This window comes from Typopeltis vanoorti, chromosome 3, assembly GCF_054136105.1.
Source record: "Typopeltis vanoorti isolate ZY-2024b chromosome 3, IOZ_Tvanoo_1.0, whole genome shotgun sequence".
NCBI lineage: Eukaryota > Metazoa > Arthropoda > Arachnida > Uropygi > Thelyphonidae > Typopeltis > Typopeltis vanoorti.
The window spans coordinates 66,817,562-66,841,851 of NC_143551.1; the positions used below are offsets into that span (position 1 = coordinate 66,817,562).

At 33.9% G+C, this 24,290-nt stretch overlaps 1 protein-coding gene across 1 annotated transcript in view; it reads right to left on the reverse strand.

The window, feature by feature from the left end:
- Positions 1-24,290, reverse strand: part of LOC150108231 (uncharacterized) — a 133,357-nt gene that overhangs the window by 80,846 nt on the left and 28,221 nt on the right. Inside the window, exons 3-6 of the mRNA XM_090390430.1 lie at positions 19,390-19,484; positions 17,256-17,380; positions 8,681-8,757; positions 5,067-5,143 (exon numbers count right to left, since the gene is read on the reverse strand). Coding sequence (XP_090246556.1) covers positions 5,067-5,143; positions 8,681-8,757; positions 17,256-17,380; positions 19,390-19,484 — 374 coding nt within the window. The remainder of the gene's footprint in view (positions 1-5,066; positions 5,144-8,680; positions 8,758-17,255; positions 17,381-19,389; positions 19,485-24,290) is intronic.

The window sequence follows — 24,290 nt, forward strand, 5'->3', positions numbered from 1 at the left end:
AATCAAGTCTCATAAATTCATTATCAAAACAGTAACTTCTATTTGCTGGAAGTTTTTCTGCTTGGTTGTACCATAAATAAAACATAACCAAGAAATTTTATACTTGGTTTAATCCTTTATTCAAGTGTAAGCAAACAAGTTTGCACCTTAACTATTTCCAGGACTGGGACAACTCGTATGTAGAAGCTTATGACTTCACATCACTTGCCTTAGTAACCACAATGCAAAGCACATATCCGTACAGGTATGTATAATACTATGCATTATGCATACCCATAAGGATATGTGCTTTGCATTATGGGATACAAAGACAAGTGATGTGAAGTCAATAGCCTCTATATATGAGTTACCCAGTCATGAAGTTACTTCGCATGCAAACTTTGTTTGCTTACATTTTGATAAAGGATTAAACCAAGAATATAATTTCTTGGTATCTTTAATTTACAGTAACTTCTAATTACACATTCAAACCTAAGTCTGGAAATTGACTTACATTCTTTAATGTAAACAAAATTACTTTCTATAAAAAACAGATTAAATTCTTCTATGTAAATTCAAGTGCTGTCCTTTTCCTGAGTGCTAAATGACTGCTAAACACTGAAGGGGTTATTGACAAGCTTTTACCTTTCTCTACATTCTATATATCAATATTAGCATGCAAAAGAAGCTGATGGTCTGTGGCTGCAGCAATATCTCAGAAAGTTTGCACTATACTGGTATCAATTTTATATTTGGTTTAATCCTTTATCCAAGTGTAAGCAAACAAAGTTTGCACCTGAAATATTTTCAGGACTGGGGCAACTCGTGGTAAAGGTGGGATAAGTTCTGATCACTTGCCTTAGTATTCCATAATGCAAAGCCAATCTCCTTGAGGACATGCATACTGCTATGCATTAAGAGAAGGGTTACTACCCAGACCAGTTTCGACCTTTATTGAGGTCTCGTCAGTGGGAGCCAAACCCAGAGGTGGTGATACTAATGTGGAAGTAATGCAGAAGTCATATCACCATATGCCAGTTGCCAAAGGGTGTCAACACCTTATTACTAAAATTCTCTGGATTAGAGATAGAAGTCTTTTAACTTGGTTTGACTTCCGCATTACTTCCACCTTAGTATCACCACCTCTGGGTCTGGCTCCCACTAACAAGACCTCAATAAAGGTCAAAACCGGTCTGGGTAGTGACCCCTTCCCTTAATGCATAGCAGTATGCATGTCTGCAAGGAGATGTGCTTTGCATTATGGGATACTAAGGCAAGTGATCAGAACTTATCCCACCTTTACCACGAGTTGCCCCAGTCCTGAAAATACTTCAGGTGCAAACTTTGTTTGCTTACACTTGGATAAAGGATTAAACCAAATATAAAATTGGTAGCATAGCCAAGTGAAAAAAACTTCCACATACTGGTATCATCATGTAAGAGAAGTAGCTGGTATGCTGTTGCATATCAGTTACTACTGCTTAGGGAAAAGACACTGAATTCCATAACACTTAAAAATATACAATAAACTTTTATTCTCAGTGCTAATGAGAATAAAGGCAGACAATTATTTTAGAGCAAAAATGGCTTGTTCACTATTGTAATTTATCATCATCTCTGACATCTCCATGGATTCAAAGACTCACTGTGGAAAGCCTGTAGTAACTATCTTATTCACATAACACCAATCAATGCTTCTATCAGTCAAGTACCTTTTCTCCTGACAGAAAATGAAAATATGGGTGAAAAAAAAAACTACACTTACTCAAGATTGTTTACTAGTTAGGAAAAGCAAAATGAATCCAATATTGTCTGCTATAGACTTAAATAGAGGTTTGGCAGATAGTGGGATTAAATTTCTTGAAATGACAGTCTGTCGAAGATTGTGGGAATCAAGGAGGACTGCCCACAGACCAAAAAAAGAAACAACTGTTGATGGAGGCTATGCAGACAAACAGGATGCCTGTTTTATTGCATAGCCTTTCTATAACCTAGCCTAACCTTTCTATTTTTAGAAAGGTTTTCATTGAAAGTTGAACACAGAAATGTTAATACAATAATAAATATTTAAACAGCCATTATTAAAAACAAATGCCTGTACATTGTGTATCTTTTTCTTGGAAGAGAAAAATAATCCTTATATTATTCTGGAGAGCGCATGTAAACTGTAATGCACCAGTATCTGCTGCATGAACATGTTCATATATATAATGAGATGACTGCCTAAAGTTACATAATACTGATTTAAAGCTAAAGTGCAATTAAAATGGTTCATAGGATTACATTTTGTATTCAGATTAGAAATCAAATCAAATCAGGGATTGAAATAAATATCCAAAGAACAAATTCTTTTTGATCCTCAGACAATTATTCCTTAGTGGAATGAAATGAAATTTTTTGTAAATATATTTCTATCCCACTAAAGAAATTGATGTTAATTAGGTTATAGGATATCTATCATCATCAAATTCCTGACATTTATCCTCAAGGGGTGTACAGGATATGATAGTACTACATGAAAAATTTACATCATTACTAACTTCCTACCTAAATTTTCTGCCAAATCAATCTGTTACCTGTCAAAGCTACAACATTGTCAGATCTTATATTTAATATCTATCTCCTAAGGCACTTTTTACCATATTAATCCACCTATATCTTGGTTTTTTCCTGCAAACCTGGTAGAGAACACTTGTTTGGCTAATCTTTCCTCGCCCATTCTGTTTAAGTGACCATACCACCTGAGATTAGCTCTGCTAACGCATTCCTGAATGCTCACAATGTCAAGTTTCCTAACATCCTCGTTTTTAATATGATATTGCCATTGATGCCATCTGTTCACGCCCCTAATCTTTCTCAGGACTCTCATATCTGCAGTCTCTAGTCTTTGGTCAAGTGTTTTACTTCTGACCCAGCTCTCATATCCATAAGTTAAAATTGGTTTGAACACTGTCTTGTATACAGCTAATTTAGTGTTTTGACTAATTTCTCTCTTATTCCATATAAATTTATTCAGTTGACTTCCTACCATACCAGCTTTGTTGATTCTGTTGTCTATTTCTATATTTAATTTACTATCATCACTAAAAATCGTGCCTAAGTAGCTGAAATGTTTTACTTGTCTCCAATAGGTTTTGAAACAATATGGGATTTAATATTCCCTTAATTTAAACAATGTTACATCGCCGAAGTGAAGCCTATTGGCTCTTTATATTTAAGTAATTTAATGGGTGCACCTTTTTGACAACTCGTATAGCAAAGTATATAAGTTCTTTTCGCTATACCCTTAGTATTAATAACTTGGTCTACCTACTCATTGATGAGACCTCAATAAAGGTCGAAACTGGTCTGGGTAGTGACCTCCCACCATAATGTATAACATCATACATCTCCTAGGAGATGTATTTTACATTATGGAAAATATTAAGAATAATGATCAGAGCTTTACCCACCTTTGCTACGCATTGCCCTAGTTTGTGCTACGTGCTTTAGCTTACGCTAGTATTTGCCGATACTTTTATAGCTTACTATATTCGGCATGAAATTCTTTGATTCCGATCTTTGAGTTTCTTGTTCGGTTTTAAAACAATATGGAATTTAATATCCTCTTATAAATAATGTTACTTCGCTGAAGTGAAGCCTATTGGCTCTTTATATTTAAGTGAAATTAGTATATATTAAGAATCAAACAATAATTATGGCTTGTCTATTTATAAAATAATTTTAAATATCAAACATTTGCAATAAATATAAAACTTAACTGACACTTATTTATGCATGAAAGGAAGGAAAATTTTAACACTGAAATGTTCCTTTTCTTCATGTTGTGATTTGATTAATCAAAAATCAACTATTTCAAAATAAACTTAGAAATGTATTTTGAACTATTCAGTTATCACATCTATTGAGATGAAAGCAGAATTAGCTCTATTTTAGATAATTTTATCTAAAATATTTTCCTTTTGCTGATCTAGCTGGCTGAGTGGATAACATCTTTGCTCTCCAAACTGCAAGCCATGGATTCTAATCCCATTATGGAATTTTTCTAAATGTCGAAACCGGTCTGGAGTGAGGAATTTCATTACCTAGTGTGACCTTCACCTCGATAATGAAAACTGGAATAGCTTGAAAAGTCAATGTCTAATCATCAGACAGTTCACAGAATAACCCTTAGCCTACTCACAGTGCTAGTATACAACAGGTTCATCTTTCCTGGATGGTATTCACATAAAAGGAGAGGGATAATCCCATCAACATATCTTACTTCATGCTTGGTAGTGGGGAAAGATACAAACCATTTTAAATCAGAATTAATAGTATAAATGTGTAGGAATATGTAAGATGAGAAAATCAAGACACTGAAAAATAGATTAAAAATAAAATATTTTTGATTAACGATTCCTTGAGTAAATATTATTATAAATTAGTTAAAGAATCATTAATTTTTGGTTTAGAGAACACTGATATTGTAGTTTTTATACCTTTTCAAATTCACAACATTTACTAAATGCATATAAAATAAGACCAAACATGGATAAACTTGTATGTTATTTGCAGTAGTGACAGTTATTGTCAACTGATATGATATATGATAACAAAACTTACTATAAACTACAAAAATGTCTTCATCAAAATGTCATAGGCACAATGTTTTCCTAAAGGAAATTTACTATAGCAAACTATCCACTATAACTATTTCCATGGCCACCCTCTATTAGTCTTCTGAGAGTAAGAATTTTTAGAATTCTTAAACTTAATCTTAAATTCAAAGCAAACCAAGTTAAAAAAAAAACAACTTAAAACTAGAGATTTCACCTACAAGAAACAAATTAGTTGTAGAACATAGTGACAGATAAAAGATAAGATTAACTGCTACATCTTAACCACAACTAGCTATATAAGCCAAATTATTTGGCTATAACTGGCTATTAAACCTAATGTATTAATGAAATATAGGCTGGATTAATTTTATTAATCCAGCCTATTAGGGAGGAAGGTCTGAAACTTAAGACAATTTTAAGTTTAGGAACTTCGGAAGTATAATCCAAATATCAATAGTAACCTACAAATCGTTTAGATTTACATACCGCTGATAGTATGTTCTGCTGCTGTGCTGCTCCAATTTTATACATTACTTGGGCACGGCCCATTAGAGTAGGATTACCTAAAAATTGGAAAATCCATTATAAATATTAAGATTTTGACAAGACAGAATTCAGATTTTAAAATGATCAGAACTCAATTTACTTTATCAACTGTGCATTTATCACTTGTTAATAATAAATACACTGTTGTTTAAGATGAAACTTAAGTTCTACTAAAGAGCATATTTTTTCAAGATATAGACCTATTATAATTCCACATTACTGCACAGTGAGTGATCTCCTAGATACCTTAATCTAGTTTCAATTTTCTCCATTATGCCTTATATCCCAGGCAGTAACCAAGCTGATTCACACTCTTGAATAATAGCACCTACTCCTTGATTTACTAAGTGGTAGGAGTCCAGGTGTAATTAATAAATGTCTATAGATTCATTAATTTCACATTATTAAAATAAAATATAATCAAACTTTCAGTTAAATTTACTTATATGTGAAGACAGTAAAGCACTTTCTTCGTATGAGATGTACTTTTTCTTGTTAACATAGTGAAATTAGTAGCTATGTATTAGCCTTTAAGCAAACATTCTTTCTTTACTTCATGCAAATCATCCAATGTGTTTGCTCTGAACTTAAATTTTCATCCCATTTACAGTAACAACCATTGATCAAATGACTTTTTCAAGCCACTACTTAAAGGTTCCCAAATAAGCAAGGTGGTCGTCTCCTGCCAATGAAGTTCATCTGCCACCTAAAGATATTTACAAACATTCATGCCTAAAGTGGAATTCAAATTCTATTCCTATTCTATTTAAATCTCTAATAAGAACCAGATCTTTTTATCAGCTGTCCTCTTAATGATTGGAAGAAATTCTTCTACTGGGATGGGAGAGTTTCACTGTCCAATTTTTCCCCATTTGCCCATGTCTATATACTTGACAATGCTTGCAATTCAAGAGGTTCATGTTCAGTTGAATACTAAAGAAAGGAGTAATCCTTCCTTCCCTGATCATCAACGAAAACAACTTGGTTATTTACTAGTGTCTCACCTGTGAGTTTTGCATTTGTATTTTCTCTTGTAAGTTAGGTTTCCAAGTATTCAGTTGAGTTCTTGGAAACCTCATTAATGCTCTAATAAGGCAGTTATTCCTTTCCACATAATGTATTATAGCTATCAATTGCATGGGTTCTATTGGTCAGACTAAAACAGAAAAAAAAAAGATGAGAAAAAAACCCTCCCACCCCATACGAGAGTGGCTAACTTACCTTCACTTGAAAAGTATGATCCAACAGGCTTCAAATGCAGGTCTTTTCATGAAACCAAAAGGCATCATCAAAACTGACTGGGATGTGTAGGCCTTCATCTATTTCTGGTTCTGTTCTTTTCCACTGATGGGTCACTGATCCCATCTCCAATTCTGCTGAGGTGGAGTTAATTCCAGTAACTGACTTTGCACTGTCAGTTTCACTTTCACTTGTCCAACAGTGTCCTAGCCAGCATGATATTTTATCATGTTACACTATCGTTTTGTTGTTTAAGTGGATATATTGTACAATTTGGTCAGCTAGGTTCCAATTTGCTAGCCTACTGTTATTTATTCAGTATTTAATGTATGACCAAACAACTGGTGCACCATTAAACATCAGTTCACATAATACATGTACCATGGTCAAATGCTAAATTTATCAATAACAAGTATTTCATTTTGCAGCTTATGAAACCTCAGTGTGGACTGAAGAATAACAAATTTTAACAAAACTGAATAGCAAAATGTGTGCATTATGATGGCATAATTTTTTTTTTAGTTGCGTAGTTCATGTAGTAGCAAGGATAAAACACTTGGGTATGTGTGCGCATATATATATGCACGACTAAGAATAAAAATTTTCCAAAACTTTTGAAAAGAAATCCAATCACACCACAATTTAATTTACGTAGTTAGCTAACATAGTAAAGCTTCAGCACTTTCTTTAAATAAATGTACAAATTTATAATTACAGCTATGCAGAAGTTTGGCATTATCTCATCATATCTTATGGCTAGTGTTGTCAATTCCAAGTTGAAGCAGATCAGATTTGAGGTCCGATAAGATGAATATGTCACTGATGTTCTGAAATATATTTAACCGGTCTTCCCATTTGTCAAAAATAAGATAAATTACAGAAACATGGAACGTGGCAAACACCAGGTAGCAACAATGGAGTCTGTGTATTTTATGGAGGGTAAGTAACATATTGTAGATTTTGTTACAGTTTGAACATGGCAGTGAGTTGAAATTTCTTCAAAATCTTTGCTACATGCTCCAAAAAAAAAGTCTCATCTTTTATATTGTGAATAGGAGTTCTGCAAAATTCTTTACTTGGAGAATGGTGAGACTGTAAATGAATTTTGCATGTGCATGCACTTCTTGGGCTATAACCTGGTTGGCCGAGTGGTTAGTGTATCCGGTCTCCAGCCAAAAGGCTGCGGATTTGGATCCTGCATGGGCATGGATATTTGTGATTGTCTGTGAAAATACTAGTGGTGGTGGTGGGCAGTAGATGGCATTGGCGTAGATGATGATGCGGTTTGCTGTAGTTGGTGGATTGAGGGTGGAGATGGAGAGTTTTTCTCTCAATGAGTCTTTGGACTCCTTGGAGGTGTCATGTAATAATAATAATAGTAACAGCTTAGAGCAATGTGCTTGATAGTTTCCAATTCATGCTGAAGAGATATATTAGAGGAGCAATATTATGTACTATATTTAAATACCAAGGATGGTGTGCAGTTAAGAGGTGTATATGGTGACTTGTAAAGGTTGGTTTGCAATAGATAGAAATAGAAAGTAAGCCATCAAATTCATGCATGAATATTAAAAATAAAAAAAAAGTTCTTGATAATTCTTTCTCCAAAGGAATTCTAGGATGTAAATTAATTTTATGTAGAAAGGACAGCAACAGTGCTATTCCAAATAGAGAAAACATCTATGTAGCATAGCCAAAGAGAAGGTTTAGAATCTAAATTTAATATTCTTTCTTCAAGATGTTCTAAATACAAATTAGCCATATTTGGGGATAGTGTTAAATCCATAGCAGTTCCTTGATCTGTTGGTAGATTCTCTCCAGGTGAAATATCTAGAATAACCAGCCTAACTGAAATCATAATGATTGCCTTTCTATTCGAAATTTTAGGAAATTGTTATCCTTAAATGTATTAAATAATTTCACTGCTCAGCTGTATTCAAATTTCAATTTTTTTCCCTTTCAACCCATAACGATGCTTTATGGAACATAAAAGAAATATTTATTAATGTTATTAATAAATTAGTATTTCAATGTGGCATACATGCATTATGCAAATATAGAAGTCCCCACAGGGGTCTTTACGCAACACTTAAAGATTAGGATTGGACATTGTTAAAAGCACTAGTCCATTTTCTGCATTTCTTACATGCTATGTGAAGATCTACCAGTTGTCTAGCTTTACCCTAAGTGATTCCTAAATTAAAATCATGCATCTAGAAATGGAGTAAATAAAAAAAAAAGACTATACTATATTCAATAAAAATGAAAGGACACAAATTACGGCATGAAATGTTAAAGTACAATAATATACTTGCCCATCATGTACATGGCTGGAGGAGCACCAACAGACATTCCTGGAGGTGGATAAGGATGGCTAACCTGCATGACTTCACTATAAGCAAATACAAGGAAAAAATGAAATACATACTCTGTTTATAAAGAAAATTATAAAAAAATTGCACAGTAATTAAAATCAAATTTAAAATCTTCTAGTTATGAAGTATAAATGAATTCTCAAAAGTATGAAAAAACAGAAAAGATTCTGAACAAAAACGAGCATCCCATAAATCATTCATTTACCTTTTAGCTATTTGCTCTTCTGAATTAGCCAAAAAAAAAAAAAAAAAAAAAAAATATATATATATATACAAGGAGTGGGGAGAAGGGGCTGAAAAGTTCTGATAAATCCCATCCCATAATAACATTTCCAATTTAAAAAGTTCAACTGCATCTGGTTTTAAAATAATTATACAAAATTGATCACAAAGATTATTCATTGATTCCCGATGTGTCCACTCAGCAGGAGAGATACCATTAGTTATCGTGAATTTAATTATACAGTACTAACTTCCAATCAACAACTTACTTCCAAATTAATCATATTTATCAGGACCCCAATATCAGATTCTATCTAGGTGGATCAAAGCAGTTACGTGTCTTAGAGGACCAAAAAGATAAGCTGCAAGAGGAAGGAATCTGGTAGAGCCTGGAAAACCTAGAGGTGCAAATTTGTCCTTAGGCAAAGAAAGAAAGGTGGAGATTTTTCTGATGGAGCAAAAAGCAACAAAAATATTCAGTGGTTTTAAAATTTTTGATATGCATTCAGGAATGCCTTGCACATAAGGGATAGGAATATAAGTTAGTCCAGCAAGATTATATATAGTATACTGAAAGTTCATAAACCAGCTGTTGACTGTATAGGATGCTCCACTTATATCTATATACTTATCCAATTTACATGTGATCTCTACTAGAAGTTCTTCTACTTATATTAAAAACACTTTGGATTTTAAAAATAAAATTTGTGATCTTCGGGTGCTTCTGATGTTATGATCACCTTACATATTGTATCCTTGTTTACTAACATTCCTTTATCAGACACCATTGAATTACTTCAAGAAGAATTTCCTTCAGAAATTATTAAACTATTTGATTTTGTTATATATTCTAGTTATTTCGCATTTTAAAACAAATTTTTATCAATAAATTTAAGGAACTGCTATGGGAAGTCCTATTTCTCCTACCATTGCTAACTTCTTAATGGAACACTTTGAATAATGTATCTCTGATAACATTTTCATAAACCAGCACACTGGTACAAATAAATGGATGATATTTTTCCAATTTGGAATGGCCCTTTCCCTGAGTTATAGCAATTGCCCTCAATTGCTATAATTGCTTGCACCTCTAGGTTTTCCAGGTGTCTACTAAATTCCTTGTTCTTGTGGCTTAATCTTATTTTGACAAACTAGAAGATCTTCCTTTATTTGTCTATGAGCCTGAACAGACTGGACTTTCTGAGCATGCATGCTATCAGCAATAAAACAGAGTTCACTGGAACAAGACAAGAGATAAAAAAGATTAGCAGATCATCATCATCATCATCATCAAATTCCTGCCATGTACCCTCAAGGGGTGTACAGGATATGACAGTACTACATGAAAAATTACATCATTTCTAACTTCCTATCTACAATTTTCCTCCAAATCAGTCTGTTACTTGTCAAGACTCCAACATTATCAAATCTTATATTTCTATCGTCTAAGGCACTTTGTACCGTATCAATCCATCTATATCTTGGTCTTCCTCTGGGTCGTTTTCCTGCCAACCTGGCAGAGAACACTTGTTTTGCTAATCTTTCCTCTCCCATTCTATTTAAGTGACCATACCATCTGAGATTAGCTCTGCTAATGCATTCCTGGATGCTGACAATGTCAAGTTCTTTCCTAATATCCTCATTTTTAATATGATATTGCCATTGATGCCATCTGTTCATGCCTCTAATCTTTCTCAGGACTCTCATATCTGCGGTCTCTAGTCTTTGGTCAAGTGTTTTACTTCTGACCCAGCTCTCAGATCCATAAGTTAAAATTGGTTTGAACACAGTCTTGTATACAGCTAATTTAGTGTTCCGACTAATTTCTTTCTTATTCCATATGAATTTATTCAATTGACTTCCCACCATACCAGCTTTGCTGATTCTGTTGTCTATTTCTATATTTAGTTTACCATCTTCAGTAAAAATTGTGCCTAAGTAGCTGAAATGTTTTACTTGTTCCACAGGTTCTCCATTCACAACACAGTTGACATTTTCAATGATTCTGCCTATTTTCATTGTCTTTGTCTTTTTATTGCTGACCTTCATACCATATCTATTACAACAGCTATTCAATTTAGTCAGAGAATCTTGCAGACTTGTAGCGGATTTATTTAGAAGTATAACATCATCCGCATAAAGCAAAGAGCTGACATTAACATCTCCAATTTTGATATCAGGTTTAATACCACATTCCTTCATAATGTGGTCCATATAGATAATGAATAACAGAGGGGATAATGTACATCCTTGTCTCACACCAGATTTAACATTAAACCATCTTCCTGTACTTCCTTCAATTCTAACTGCTGACTCACAACTCAAATAAAGACTAAGTATTGCTTGATATAATGCCCCATTGACACCATATAACTGCAGCGTATTGAATAGCTTCTCTCTTGGCACCTTGTCATATGCCTTTTCCAAATCGACAAAACTTAAATACAGATCTTTGTTATATTCCCATGCTTTCTCGACTATTTGTCGTAAAGTGAAGATCTGATCCTGACAGCCTCTATTTGGCCTGAATCCAGCTTGTTCTTCACCAAGCTTTTCTTCCACAATTCTTCTCAACCGTTTCTCAAGTATACTTGCATAGATCTTGCCAGGAACACTCAGTAGGGAAATACCTCTGTAATTCTCACATTCAGTTTTATTTCCCTTTTTATATATGGGTACTATGAGAGCTCTACTCCAATCATCGGGAATTCGTCCCTCTGTCCAGGCTTTCTGAACTATGCAGTGCAGCCACTGTAAGACTCTTATACCACCATACTTCAGCATTTCTGGTCGAATATCATCTACTCCTGCTGCCTTTCCACATTTCAAGCCTTTGATGGCTTTTTCTACTTCAAGTATGGATATGTATTCCTGACTGCATGCCTGGTCAGTGTTTTTTATCACTGTGCTGTCATCACTGCTTGTTTCATTTAGCAGTTTTTCAAAGTAATTACTCCATACTTCAAGGATATCTTTTTCTCCTGTTTTCATTTCACCTTTATCATCTCTAATTCCTTTTACAGCACTCTTTCCTCCATTCCTAAGCTTCTTCAACAACCTCCAGAATATTTTGCCACCTTCTTGATATTTATTTTCTATATTCTTGCCAAAGTCCTCCCATGACTTTTGTTTAGCTAGTTTTACACACTGTTTAGCTTTCTTACATTTGTCTCTGTATTCTGTAAGAGTAAAAGCTGACTTATTTGCCAGGAACTTTTGATATGCTTTCTTCTTTTCCTTCACTGCCTCTTTAACTTCCTGTGTCCACCAGGGAGTTCTGATTTTTTTATCCTTGCAGACAACTTCACCACATGCCTCTCTGGCAGAATCAATCAATGTTTCCTTCAGAGTTTGCCACTGAATCTCCAAGGTTTGATTCCTGTTCTCAAACTCTTTCATTTTCTTTTCAATAATATTTCTGTATTTTAGTCTACAGTTCACATCTGAGAGCTGCTCAACTTTTATTCGCTTTAAAACTTTCGTACAAGTTATTCTTTTCAATATGAAATTCAATTTTATTCTGCTCAAGACTAAATAGTGATCACTTCCAATTTCAAATCCTCTGTACACTCTGGTGTCCTGCACCAGGGAGAAAACATCACTATCAACAATAACATAGTCAATGAGACTTTTCTTATTCCTAGCCTCTTCTCTCCATGTGAATTTGTGCACATTTTTATGTTGGAACATGGTGTTAGTAATAACCAGTCCATGTCCTGAGCAGAAATCCAACAGATATTTGCCATTATTATTAGCTTTGCTCTTTTCTCCAAATTTTCCCAAAATATTTTTGTATGTCTCACAATCATTTCCTACTCTACTATTTAGATCCCCAACAAGGACCAACTTTTCCTTTTTCATTGTGTCAGTTGCTTTTTCTAAAGCCTCAAAAAATTCCTCCACTTCTACCTTAGTAGAACCTTCTGTGGGACCATAGGCACAAATAAGTCTCATTGTCCAGTTCCCCATTCTCATATTTGCCCACATTACTCTACTTGAGACTGACTGCCATTCAAGAAGATTAGCCTCGTATTTTGTGTTGAATACTATGGCTACTCCTTCTTTTCCTTGATTGTCATTGCCTGAATATAACATTTTGTATTTATTGCTCAGAAAGGTCTCACCAGTTTTGATCTTTTTTGTTTCAGTCACCCCTATTATGTCGATCTGGTACTTATCTAATTCCTCAGCTAGCTCCATTTCTTTGCCATTCAGGCTTCTTACGTTGATAGTACTGATCTTTAACTCTGGTGATGTTGAGTTGGGGTTTGTTTTCAGATTTGTTCCAGTAGCTGACTTTTCGCTGTTCGCCCTGGTTCCCTGGCGAAAACAACGGGGGCCTTGTTTAACCGGGCGACGCCCCAGCCGGCATGAAATTTTGTCATGTTGTACCATCATTTTTTATTTTGGTTTAACCAATAAGAATACAATTTGGTCGGCTAAATCCCAAATTGCCAGCCCATCCTCGTTCGTTCAGTATCAAAGTAGATACCCAACAGGGTGCACCACGAGAAGGTGAGGATTGGACATTAGGTCAGAAGCCCTGGTCGGTTCTCCGCATTCCTTTAAAGGCTATGTGGAGGTCTCCTCTCAGTTATACAGCTTTGACCCGATTAAAAAAATAAATAAAATTAGTGCTTATTATTTTATTTATTTATTTTTAAATTTAGGATTGGAATGTTTTAGTTATTAAATTAGCTGCTAAATTAAATTTTTAAATTAAATTAAATTTTTAGAATTATCCATTAGTATTCGATTGCTATTCTATAATCCTGTAGTGAAGATGCGTATGACATTTAAGCAAACTTTCTACATTAAACATTTTAACATGAGTTTTCCTCCATTTTTATAATTATATTATTATGCCAACTGACGGAATACTGAAACAATAACTTGATATTCTCAATGATTTTTATGATTCTGCCAAAGATACTGTCTGTTCACTACTCAATTTTTTTTTTTTTTTCTTCTCAGAACTCTCATATCAATAGTCTAGTCTTTGGTAAACTGCTTTAACAAAAATCTGAGATCAATAGTTAAAACAGTTTTTGCTAAATGAACTTCAAATTACTATCCACCATAATGTCAAGATTCCCCTGATCAGTTTTTTGTAACCCATCATCATCAAATTCCTGATATATACCCTCAAGGGGTGTACAGGATAATATAGTACTACATGAAAAATTACATCATTACTCACTTTCTATCTACAATTTTTCTCCAAATCAGTCTGTTACCTGTCAAGACTCCAACATTATCAGCTCTTATATTTCTATCTTCTAATGCACTTTTTACTGTATCAATCCACCTATATCTTGGTCTTCTTCTTCCTGCCAACCTGGCAGAGAACACTTGTTTGGCTAATCTTTCCTCTCCCATTCTGTTTAAGTGACCATACCACCTGAGATTAGCTCTGTTGACGCATCCCTGGATGCTGACAATATCAAGTTCTTTCCTAATATTCTCGTTTTTAATATGATATTGCCATTGATGCCATCTGTTCATGCCCCTAATCTTTCTCAGGACTCTCATATCTGCAGTCTCTAGTCTTTGGTCAAGTGTTTTACTTCTGACCCAGCTCTCATATCCATAAGTTAAAATTGGTTTGAACACTGTCTTGTATACAGCTAATTTAGTGTTTTGACTAATTTCTCTCTTATTCCATATAAATTTATTCAGTTGACTTCCTACCATACCAGCTTTGTTGATTATGTTGTCTATTTCCATATTTAATTTACCATCTTCACTAAAAAATCGTACCTAAGTAGTTGAAATGTTTTACTTGTTCTATAGGTTCTCCATTCATAATGCAGTTAATATTTTTAATGTTTCTGCTTGTTTTCATTGTCTTTGTCTTTTTAATGCTGACCTCCATACCATATCTATTACAACAGTTATTCACTTTAGTCAGGGAATCTTGCTAATTGGTTGGTCTTTGCACTACTCTTGTGCAATGGGATTACCATACATTCTTTCCACTCCTGTGAAATTTTCCATGTTCTGAGACCCAAATTATATAGTGGTTAAAGGAATAGCCAGCTCAGCTAAACACTATTTTTGCATCTGTGCTGCTATCCCATCAGCTCCTATATACAGAATTCTTGTTCACTTTGAGCAACAGCTCTAGTACTTCCTCCTCACACAGATGAGTTTCTTTATACAATGAAGAGGTAGTGGTGAATTCATGTTGCATATACCAGATTGATAGCTTTTAGGAAAATGGCTACTCATTAGCTGAACAATCTCTTCTGCATCAGTCACCCTCCTACACACCATTTGCATTCAGTAGTTATGCTTTCAAATTCATTCTTTCTTTTAATTGCAGCATAACGATAGAATTCTTTTGGACTGTCTTTAAATTCAGAGCCAATTTCTTTTCATACTCATACTTAGCTTTCCGTACATCACTTGTGACTCTTCTGGCCTGCTGCTTATAATTATCATAACTAACATCATCCTTATGCACATGGTATTCCTTCCACATCTTTTTCATACGAATCTCTTGTTTAATTAGAGTAGGAGTGAAATGGATGTGTAATCTATTTATTTTTCAAACTCTGGAGACATTCTGATATCGCATCATATAAGTATTTTTTAAACTCTTCTCACACACTATCGATATTCTTCCCATCCAACAACTGATACCATGGCACAGAATCCGCATACATACTCCTCAGGCAGTCGTAATTTCCTGCTTTGTAGTTCAGCATTGTTATTGTAAATAAACATTGCTATAAATTTTTCCGAAGTATATTATATGACTGGTATTCATCTCCTAGTATGTTGTTCAGAACTTCAACAAGAGCCTGCTTCTCCTTTATGTCAGTTGCAAATTTCTTCTTGAACCGTTTTTTTTTTTTTTTTTTTACAATCAATTACAATTTTGAAATCTGTCCACATCACTATTTGTAAATTGCCTGCCATTCAAAAGGTTTCTCACATTTAGTGTTTAATGCTACCTCCAATCCCCATTTTAGGAATATAATTAATAGTTATTTAAGAGGTATCCACCTGTGTCTTCATTTTAGTAACAGCAATTATATCAATATGGTATTTTTGTAATTGCTCTTGATTCTTTGATGCTGATGGTCCTCACTTTGCTTATCTTCTATTCCACTAGCAACTCTAGTGATTGTAAGTCAAACCGGGTTGTAAAATGTTGACAAAAAAAACTTTCAGAAAAAATAATATTTTTAAACCATTATTTCTTGTTATGTCCTCTTGGACATATAGCAAGAACAGTTTACAACAGGTAATTTCACCATTAGTTTCCTAGTGAAAATGCCTCTTTGCATTCTGCCAAAGAGAAAGTACAGCAGTTCAATCACTTTGTATTTTTCTTTATTTTTGGTTTGTTCAATTCACACATTCCAAAAATCTAGAATTATCCAATTATCCTTTCATATTAGGCTTGCATGTTCTTCTGGCCAGTATCCATGTTTTTTAAGATGAAAAACCCTGCCAGCTCTGAATGAGACCAGTTAACTCAACTTCAATGAAAAGCCCCAATTCTTGGCAAGGATGAAAAGAACTTGTGTCCTAGCCAGGATTTTAATCCAGATTTTTCCAACCATAGGGCATCATCAATACCAGCTGAGCTACAGATATCTAATAATTTAAAAACACTGACAATTAAATAAGAATACCTTTTATGTACATTTTACTTTGGGTTATTTCCTAAAATCTTCTACTTGGTTACTGATTAATTTTCATAAGAAAGCAAATTTTCACTAGAAGACAGACTACTGGGTTAAGTCAAAACAGCTGAAGATGTGCTAAATGGTCAAACTACTTCACTTTCAGCTTTACCATGCTAAAAAAGTGATGATAGTCTCATCACTTTTTTGTTTTTGTAGACAGTATGACTTCAAAGAGGAAAAGTTCAAATAATGTTTGAAAGAGCAAACGGTTTGCTCACCAAAATAGTAACTAGTTTCTAGTGCCTAGAACATGCAGATATAGTTTAGGTGAATATTCATTTGTGTGAACCCATTCATTCCAGAAGTTGTCTTTCATATTCAATCACATTTTGATTGAATGGACAGGGATTAATCTATCAAATTATTGAGATGAGTTATGCAAAATTGTCAAAGGGTTAAATTATATAAATCTTACAGAGAACTCATTAACAATTTTGCAGATAATGAATAAAATAGCTAAAGAAAACCAGTATAGATAATGGTATGCCTTAAAAAAATAAGTATTTATACATGATAAAAAGTATTTACAAGATGCTTAAGTTAGACATCTCAATTCTAAAAAAAATTAAATTACTTATAATTACAGCACTCACTTTGGTTCCTTTATTATCAAAGCTCGCCTTCTGGTTTCATCCTCATGAAGAACTTTTTTGAGCTGCAGAAAGAGTTGATGTTTTTCATCTTTTAACTTATTTAGTTTTCTTTCACACCTTGAAAGCTGGATGTGTTAAAAGCAATGTATTAATACAAATGCAAAAAAAAGTTTTCTAAATTGTTATAAGCACAATATATGGCAATTCTTAGAATTCTTCACTATTCTTAGAATTACTTACTAATTAGACATGAGTTAACAGCATTATATGATGATGTCATGCACCACATTATTTTAACAAAGGCTCATGATTAATTTATTACAAATATAAGATTATTACAGACAAAATTTGACATTTCTTTAAGTGCAATTTCCTTAGAAAAATATGTAAAAGCAAACATGATAAGTTACATATCATGAGAGATTTTACAGTACCATTCAGCTATACTTCCTCACATTATACCTATTTGCACATGGCAGCCATCTGACCAATTGCAGTCCATCTACTGCAATTGGTCAGATGTCTATAATCTTGTTTCAGTCACACCAACTGAACTGATAATATCGACTTGACATTTTCTGCTTTTTTTTAATGAGAAGTCTGTCACAAAAGGTAAAACATACAATACATCCACACCACAGTATGATTTGAAATGCCATTCACTAAGCCCAAATCTGCATATCATACCATTCTCAACATACCAGGACACTTGCACATACACAATTTAACAAGTTTTTTTTTTTTTTTTAAATATAAATCTCACTCTTGAAAAGGTTGTATACTCATCCTACATTAGTATTATGAGTGTGCTATGGGTTAGAAAATTCAAGATACTCTTATCAGTTAGTCTGGCTCTCATTATCAACTTCTGTTCAATGTTACTCAGGTCACAAGTACCTGTTATCACATTCACTTATGGCTGGTTAATTGTTTGTAAAGCCTTGTAATGATTCTTCATATCTTAGATGGGATTGAAACACAGCCTCTTTCCACCCAAAGGGCATTGTCAATGCCAATTGAGCTATGGAGGCTCTCCCCCACTTATAATGGACTGCCTATTTATAGCTATTGCTTGACACATATCATCTTGTGGATTAACAGTAGATTCTATTTAGTATGGGAAACTAATATTGTGACTAAGTGTAAAATGATATAGTGAAGAGAAATAAATGAAAATAAATGCAATAGGAACAGAGTTTCTGAAGTTTTCCAAATTACACTAATTGAAATATTGTGTTTTATGCCAACCATATCAAAAAAGTTTTTCAAGTAAATAATACTATTTGGCATAAACACTTCAGCAAAAATTACTTACTTACTGAAATACTTCATGTTTAGCATTCAAGCATACAGACATTTTATCAGAAGTGCTATATACTGTTAATCTACTGAAGCCTATATAATTCTTAAATAGGATTCAATATAACACAAAAATAGCAGAGCTTAACAGGAAATTGAGCTTCATATCTCCAACCAGATGCTAAGTTAAAAGACTAATTTAAAATTTTAATTAATAATGAGTAATTTTAAAAGACATACTTGGTAGTATATTTTTGGAAGACAAGAATGGCAAAATATTTGGAACCAAACTTGACTGTGCCAAGAACAAGTGGTCACAGAATGGTGTTATCACAAATGGTGTTCATAATGATGCATAAATAAAACCAGTAAACAAGAAAATTATGAAAAACAAGTACATGGCTTGAAAACCATGCACTTGTTTGGTGGGATAGCACAATTTAGAGCCAATGTTATCTATAATAGCATCTGATGTTATAAACTTTTCAAGAATTCATTTGATGTCTGCTCATCTTAACCATAAAATATTGTTCAAATGAGCTTAGGGTACTTCATCTTAAAGTTTGCAATGACATGCTGATTCAATGAATTAATGAAGTGGCATTCAGGAGCAAAACTTTTATGAATTCTGGGAAATACTGCAGCTCAGAATTAATATGCAAAGCATGCAGAACCACTTAGTTATAAAAGAACATTATGGAGAAAAATCTTCATTCTTCGATTCCTGACTTATAAGAAATTTAAAAATTCAGTAAAACCTAATATATTGATAAAGAGGTCTGTTTACTGTATAGTAATTACTGATTATGTGTAAGATGTTTAGTCATAAGGATACCTGGTCTTTAATTTCCTCAAGGGTCATAGCATCTTGCTTTCTTTTCATTTCCTGTTCTCTCTTTATTTGTTCAACAGCTGCATCAGCTTCTTGTTCTAGAAAAGATGTAAACAATACAAAATATATAAGCTAAAAGATTTTTTGTTAACTCAAAATTTCTAATAATTGGAGATAGCAAACATGATTAGAAAGACCTGAATTTTGAATCCTACACAGGAAGTGAAGAACCTTGTTTCACTTCCTGGAGTGTAAATCCAAAACAACCAAGGCTATGAAACCTGTGTATTATGTCTATTAATTGCTTGAATTTTTCTAGCCAGTTTGCCCATTTTTCAGGATGTAGAAAGTATTTTTAACTTGGGTATAGTTATGTTAAAGATACCAAGCAATTTTAAACCTGGTTTTACTCCATTTTTCCCAAGTAAGCAAACAGACAAAATGTCAAGTTTGCGCCTGCAATTTATGCAAGACTAGCTGATCCTACAGGTAGTGCAAGACCAAGGCAACTCGTGGTAAAGGTGGAGCAAGCTCTGATCACTAATCTTAATATTTACCCTTAATGCCAAAACACATCTCCAAGAAGGGGATGTATGATGTTTTGTATTAAAGGCAAGGGGCCACTACCCAGACCAATTTCGACCTTTATTGAGGTCTCATCAGTGGGAGCCAGGCTAGAAATACCAAGATTTAGTAATGCAGAGCTTGTAAGTATGAGACCTCAATAAAGGTCGAAACCGGTCTGGGTAGTGGCCCCTTGCCTTTAATACAAAACATCATACATCCCCTTCTTGGAGATGTGTTTTGGCATTAAGGGTAAATATTAAGATTAGTGATCAGAGCTTGCTCCACCTTTACCACGAGTTGCCTTGGTCTTGCGCTACCTGTAGGATCAGCTAGTCTTGCATAAATTGCAGGCGCAAACTTGACATTTTGTCTGTTTGCTTACTTGGGAAAAATGGAGTAAAACCAGGTTTAAAATTGCTTGGTATCTTTAACATAACTATACCCAAGTTAAAAATACTTTCTACATTTATATCTCCTCTTGAGATTTTTATTTAATAAGGTTATAATACCTTATGGTAACTTGTTTTGGTAAAATACTTACAAGCTCTGCATTACTAAATCTTGGTATTTCTAGCCTGGCTCCCACTGATGAGACCTCAATAAAGGTTGAAACCGGTCTGGGTAGTGGCCCCTTGCCTTTAATACAAAACATCATACATCCCCTTCTTGGAGATGTGTTTTGGCATTAAGGGTAAATATTAAGATTAGTGATCAGAGCTTGCTCCACCTTTACCACGAGTTGCCTTGGTCTTGCACTACCTGTAGGATCAGCTAGTCTTGCATAAATTGCAGGCGCAAACTTGACATTTTGTCTGTTTGCTTACTTGGGAAAAATGGAGTAAAACCAGGTTTAAAATTGCTTGGTATCTTTAACATTTTTCAGGATGAAAAACCCTGCCACCTCTGTATGAGAATGGCTAAATCATCTTCAGACTTTTCGTTTGAAGGTGATTTAGCCCTGATAAATGCTCGTTGCAGCCTAGAACAGGATTTTAACTCTGAATCTTTAAGAACTTCATTCGAAGGTGAGTTGGCTGATCTTATTAAGTAGGGAAATTAATTTTATTCTAAGAAACTCAGTTTTTTCCCCCTCTGTAAGATAGGCAAACCAGCCAAACATGCAATTAAAAGAAATAATACACGGCTGTCTTAATTGCTTTGCCAGTAATTCTCATTTCGAACAACTTATCCTAAACATAATGAATCAGAACTTTTTAATCTTTTTTATAAATCTAAACTTGCAGTTTAAAATTCCCTAGTAGCGAAGTTGTTTTCCTGACTAATGTGTGAACAGCTCTTAAATGGCTCTTTATCTCCATCTCCTTCACCTATACATCAGACTGAAAGATATCAAAGCATTTACATCAGTTATCTTAATAACTAATATCAGAATTGGAAATTCTGATATACGTTCCAACCAACCTACCTCCATTATCAACTCAGTCTGGATTTAGTTTCTCCTATTCTCCAACCCCTCACATAGAACAATTCTCATAGCAATCTTGCGTTATGATGATCTTTCAATTATCTAGTTACAATTGGAAGTCAATTTAATAGCTAATTATCTGAATACAATTCAATAAGGAAAACCTTTAAACAGATCATGTTAAACAATTATGTTAAAAAGATCCAGTATATATCCCCATAATTAAAATAGTTTATGCTCTGCAATGTACTTCAAAAATAGTTATCACTTTGAAAACATATAGAAGCAGGATGATTAAATTAATATTAACAGAATAATTATAATAAATATTTATTAGAAACCATTCCATACCAACTGGCTGGAATGTACATGTATAATCATGATGTTAATATATATATATATATATATTGCAAAGGTGGTGAGGGTAACTCAGATGTATATATATATATATATATATATATATATATACACATAGACTTGTTGTTGCGCCCAATATAATTCCACAATCAACAGATAATACCAATAATAGGACTCTAGCGTTGATGCATAATCTTTTTTTTTTTTTTTTTTCACCAGAGGTCAGGCCAACAATTGTTGTAACAGTTGGTCAGTAACTCTAACAAACCTGTTAGATTGTAGTGTAGCTTGTTCTTTGTATATAATGTGTATGCTCCAGAAGATGACCTTGACCTAAAGGTTGAAACGTCGAATGTAGATTTTAGTTATATTAAACTAAAGTTTTTATTCAAACACGGTAGTTGTCTCCATAATTTTCAAAAATGTATTCGGATCACTGTGTAAGCCTAAAAGAAAGGATTCATTTGCTGTCTTTGCTGTTCTTCCAATTCTGAAAATTATAATACTATTTTTTTAGATGGTTTCACACATTTAAAGGAAACTAAAATTTATTAAATATGCTCGTATTTTTCAATGTAACATGAGCATCATTCAAGGTGAAAGCAGAAGAATTGGCTGCAGCATGTGCATACTTCCATGTCTTGATTACAACTGTATGAGTAGGAGGAAACTAGGAGGAGGAGGAGACACTATTAAAGTTACAGAGAAATAGGTATAGTATGCAATTTAAAAAAATCATAAACAATTAATTGCAATTACTTTTTGTAGTAAAACGATTATAGCCAGTAGTATCCATCAAAAGTTTCATTTCCTTTGTTGGCTTTTATTATAACAATGTTAGTATTTCAGAAGGAACAAAGAGCTTATAATTAAGATAATAAAATATTCAGAATATTCAGCTTGAAATGTGGAAAGGCAGCAGGAGTAGATGATATTTGACCAGAAATGCTGAAGTATGGTGGTATAAAAGTCTTACAGTGGCAGCACTGCATAGTTCAGAATGCCTGGACAGAGGGACGAATTCCAAATGATTGGAGTAGAGCTCTCATAGTACCATATGTAAAAAGGGAAATAAAACTGAATGTGAGAATTACAGAGGTATATCCCTATTGAGTGTTCCTGGTAAGATATATGCAAGTATACTTGAGAAACGGTTGAGAAGAATTGTGGAAGAAAAGCTTGGTGAAGAACAAGCTGGATTCAGTCAAATAGAGGCTGTCAGGATCAGATCTTCACTTTACGACAAATAGTGGAGAAATCATGGGAATATAACAAAGATCTGTATTTAAGTTTTGTAGATTTGGAAAAGGGATATGACAAGGTGCCAAGGGAGAAGCTATTCAATATGCTACAATTGTATGGTGTCAATGGGGCATTATATCAAGCAATACTTAGTCTTTATTTGAGTTGTAAGTCAGCAGTTAGAATTGAAGGAAGTACAGGAAGATGGTTTAATGTTAAATCTGGTGTGAGACAAGGATGTACATTATCCCCCTCTGTTATTCATTATCTATATGGATCACATTATGAAGGAAAATGGTATTAAACATGATATCAAAATTGGAAATGTTAATGTCAGCTCTTTGCTTTATGCGGACGATGTTATACTTCTAAATAAATCCGCTACAAGTCTGCAAGATTCTCTGACTAAATTGAATAACTGTTGTAATAGATATGGTATAACAAGACAAGACAATAGGCAGAAGCATTGAAAATATCAGCTACATTGTGAATGGAGAACCTATAGAACAAGTAAAACATTTCAGCTACTTAGGCACAATTTTTAGTGAAGATGGTAAATTAAATATGGAAATATACCATAGAATCAACAAAGCTGGTATGGTAGGAAGTGAACTGAATAAATTTATATGGAATAAGAGAGAAATTAGTCAAAACACTAAATTAGCTGTATACAAGACAGTGTTCAAACCAATTTTAACTTATGGATCTGAGAGCTGGGTCAGAAGTAAAACACTTGACCAAAGACTAGACACCGCAGATATGATAGTCCTGAGAAAGATTAAGGGCGTGAACAGATGGCATCAATGGCAATATCATATTAAAAATGAGAATATTAGGGAAGAATTTGACATTGTCAGCATCCAGGAATGCGTTAGCAGAGCTAATCTCAGGTAGTATGGTCACTTAAACAGAATGGGCGAGGAAAGATTAGCAAAACAAGTGTTCTCTGCCAAGTTGGCAGGAAAACGACCCAGAGGAAGACCAAGATATAGGTGGTACGGTACAAAGTGCCATACCACCTATACTGATACGGTACAAAGTGCCTTAGACAATAGAAATATAAGAAATGTTGGAGTCTTGACAAGTAACAGACTGATTTGGAGGAAAATTGAAGATAGGAAGTTAATAACATTATCCTCATCTACTCAACGCTGTATATATTCCCTCACTAATTTCTCCAAGACCTTAACAACTACTGATGACACACATCAGTAGTTGTTGTAGTACTATCATATCCTGTACACTCCTCGAGGGTACATGGCAGAAATTTGATGATGATGAAATATTCAGAGGAAGAAGTTTAACTTTATAC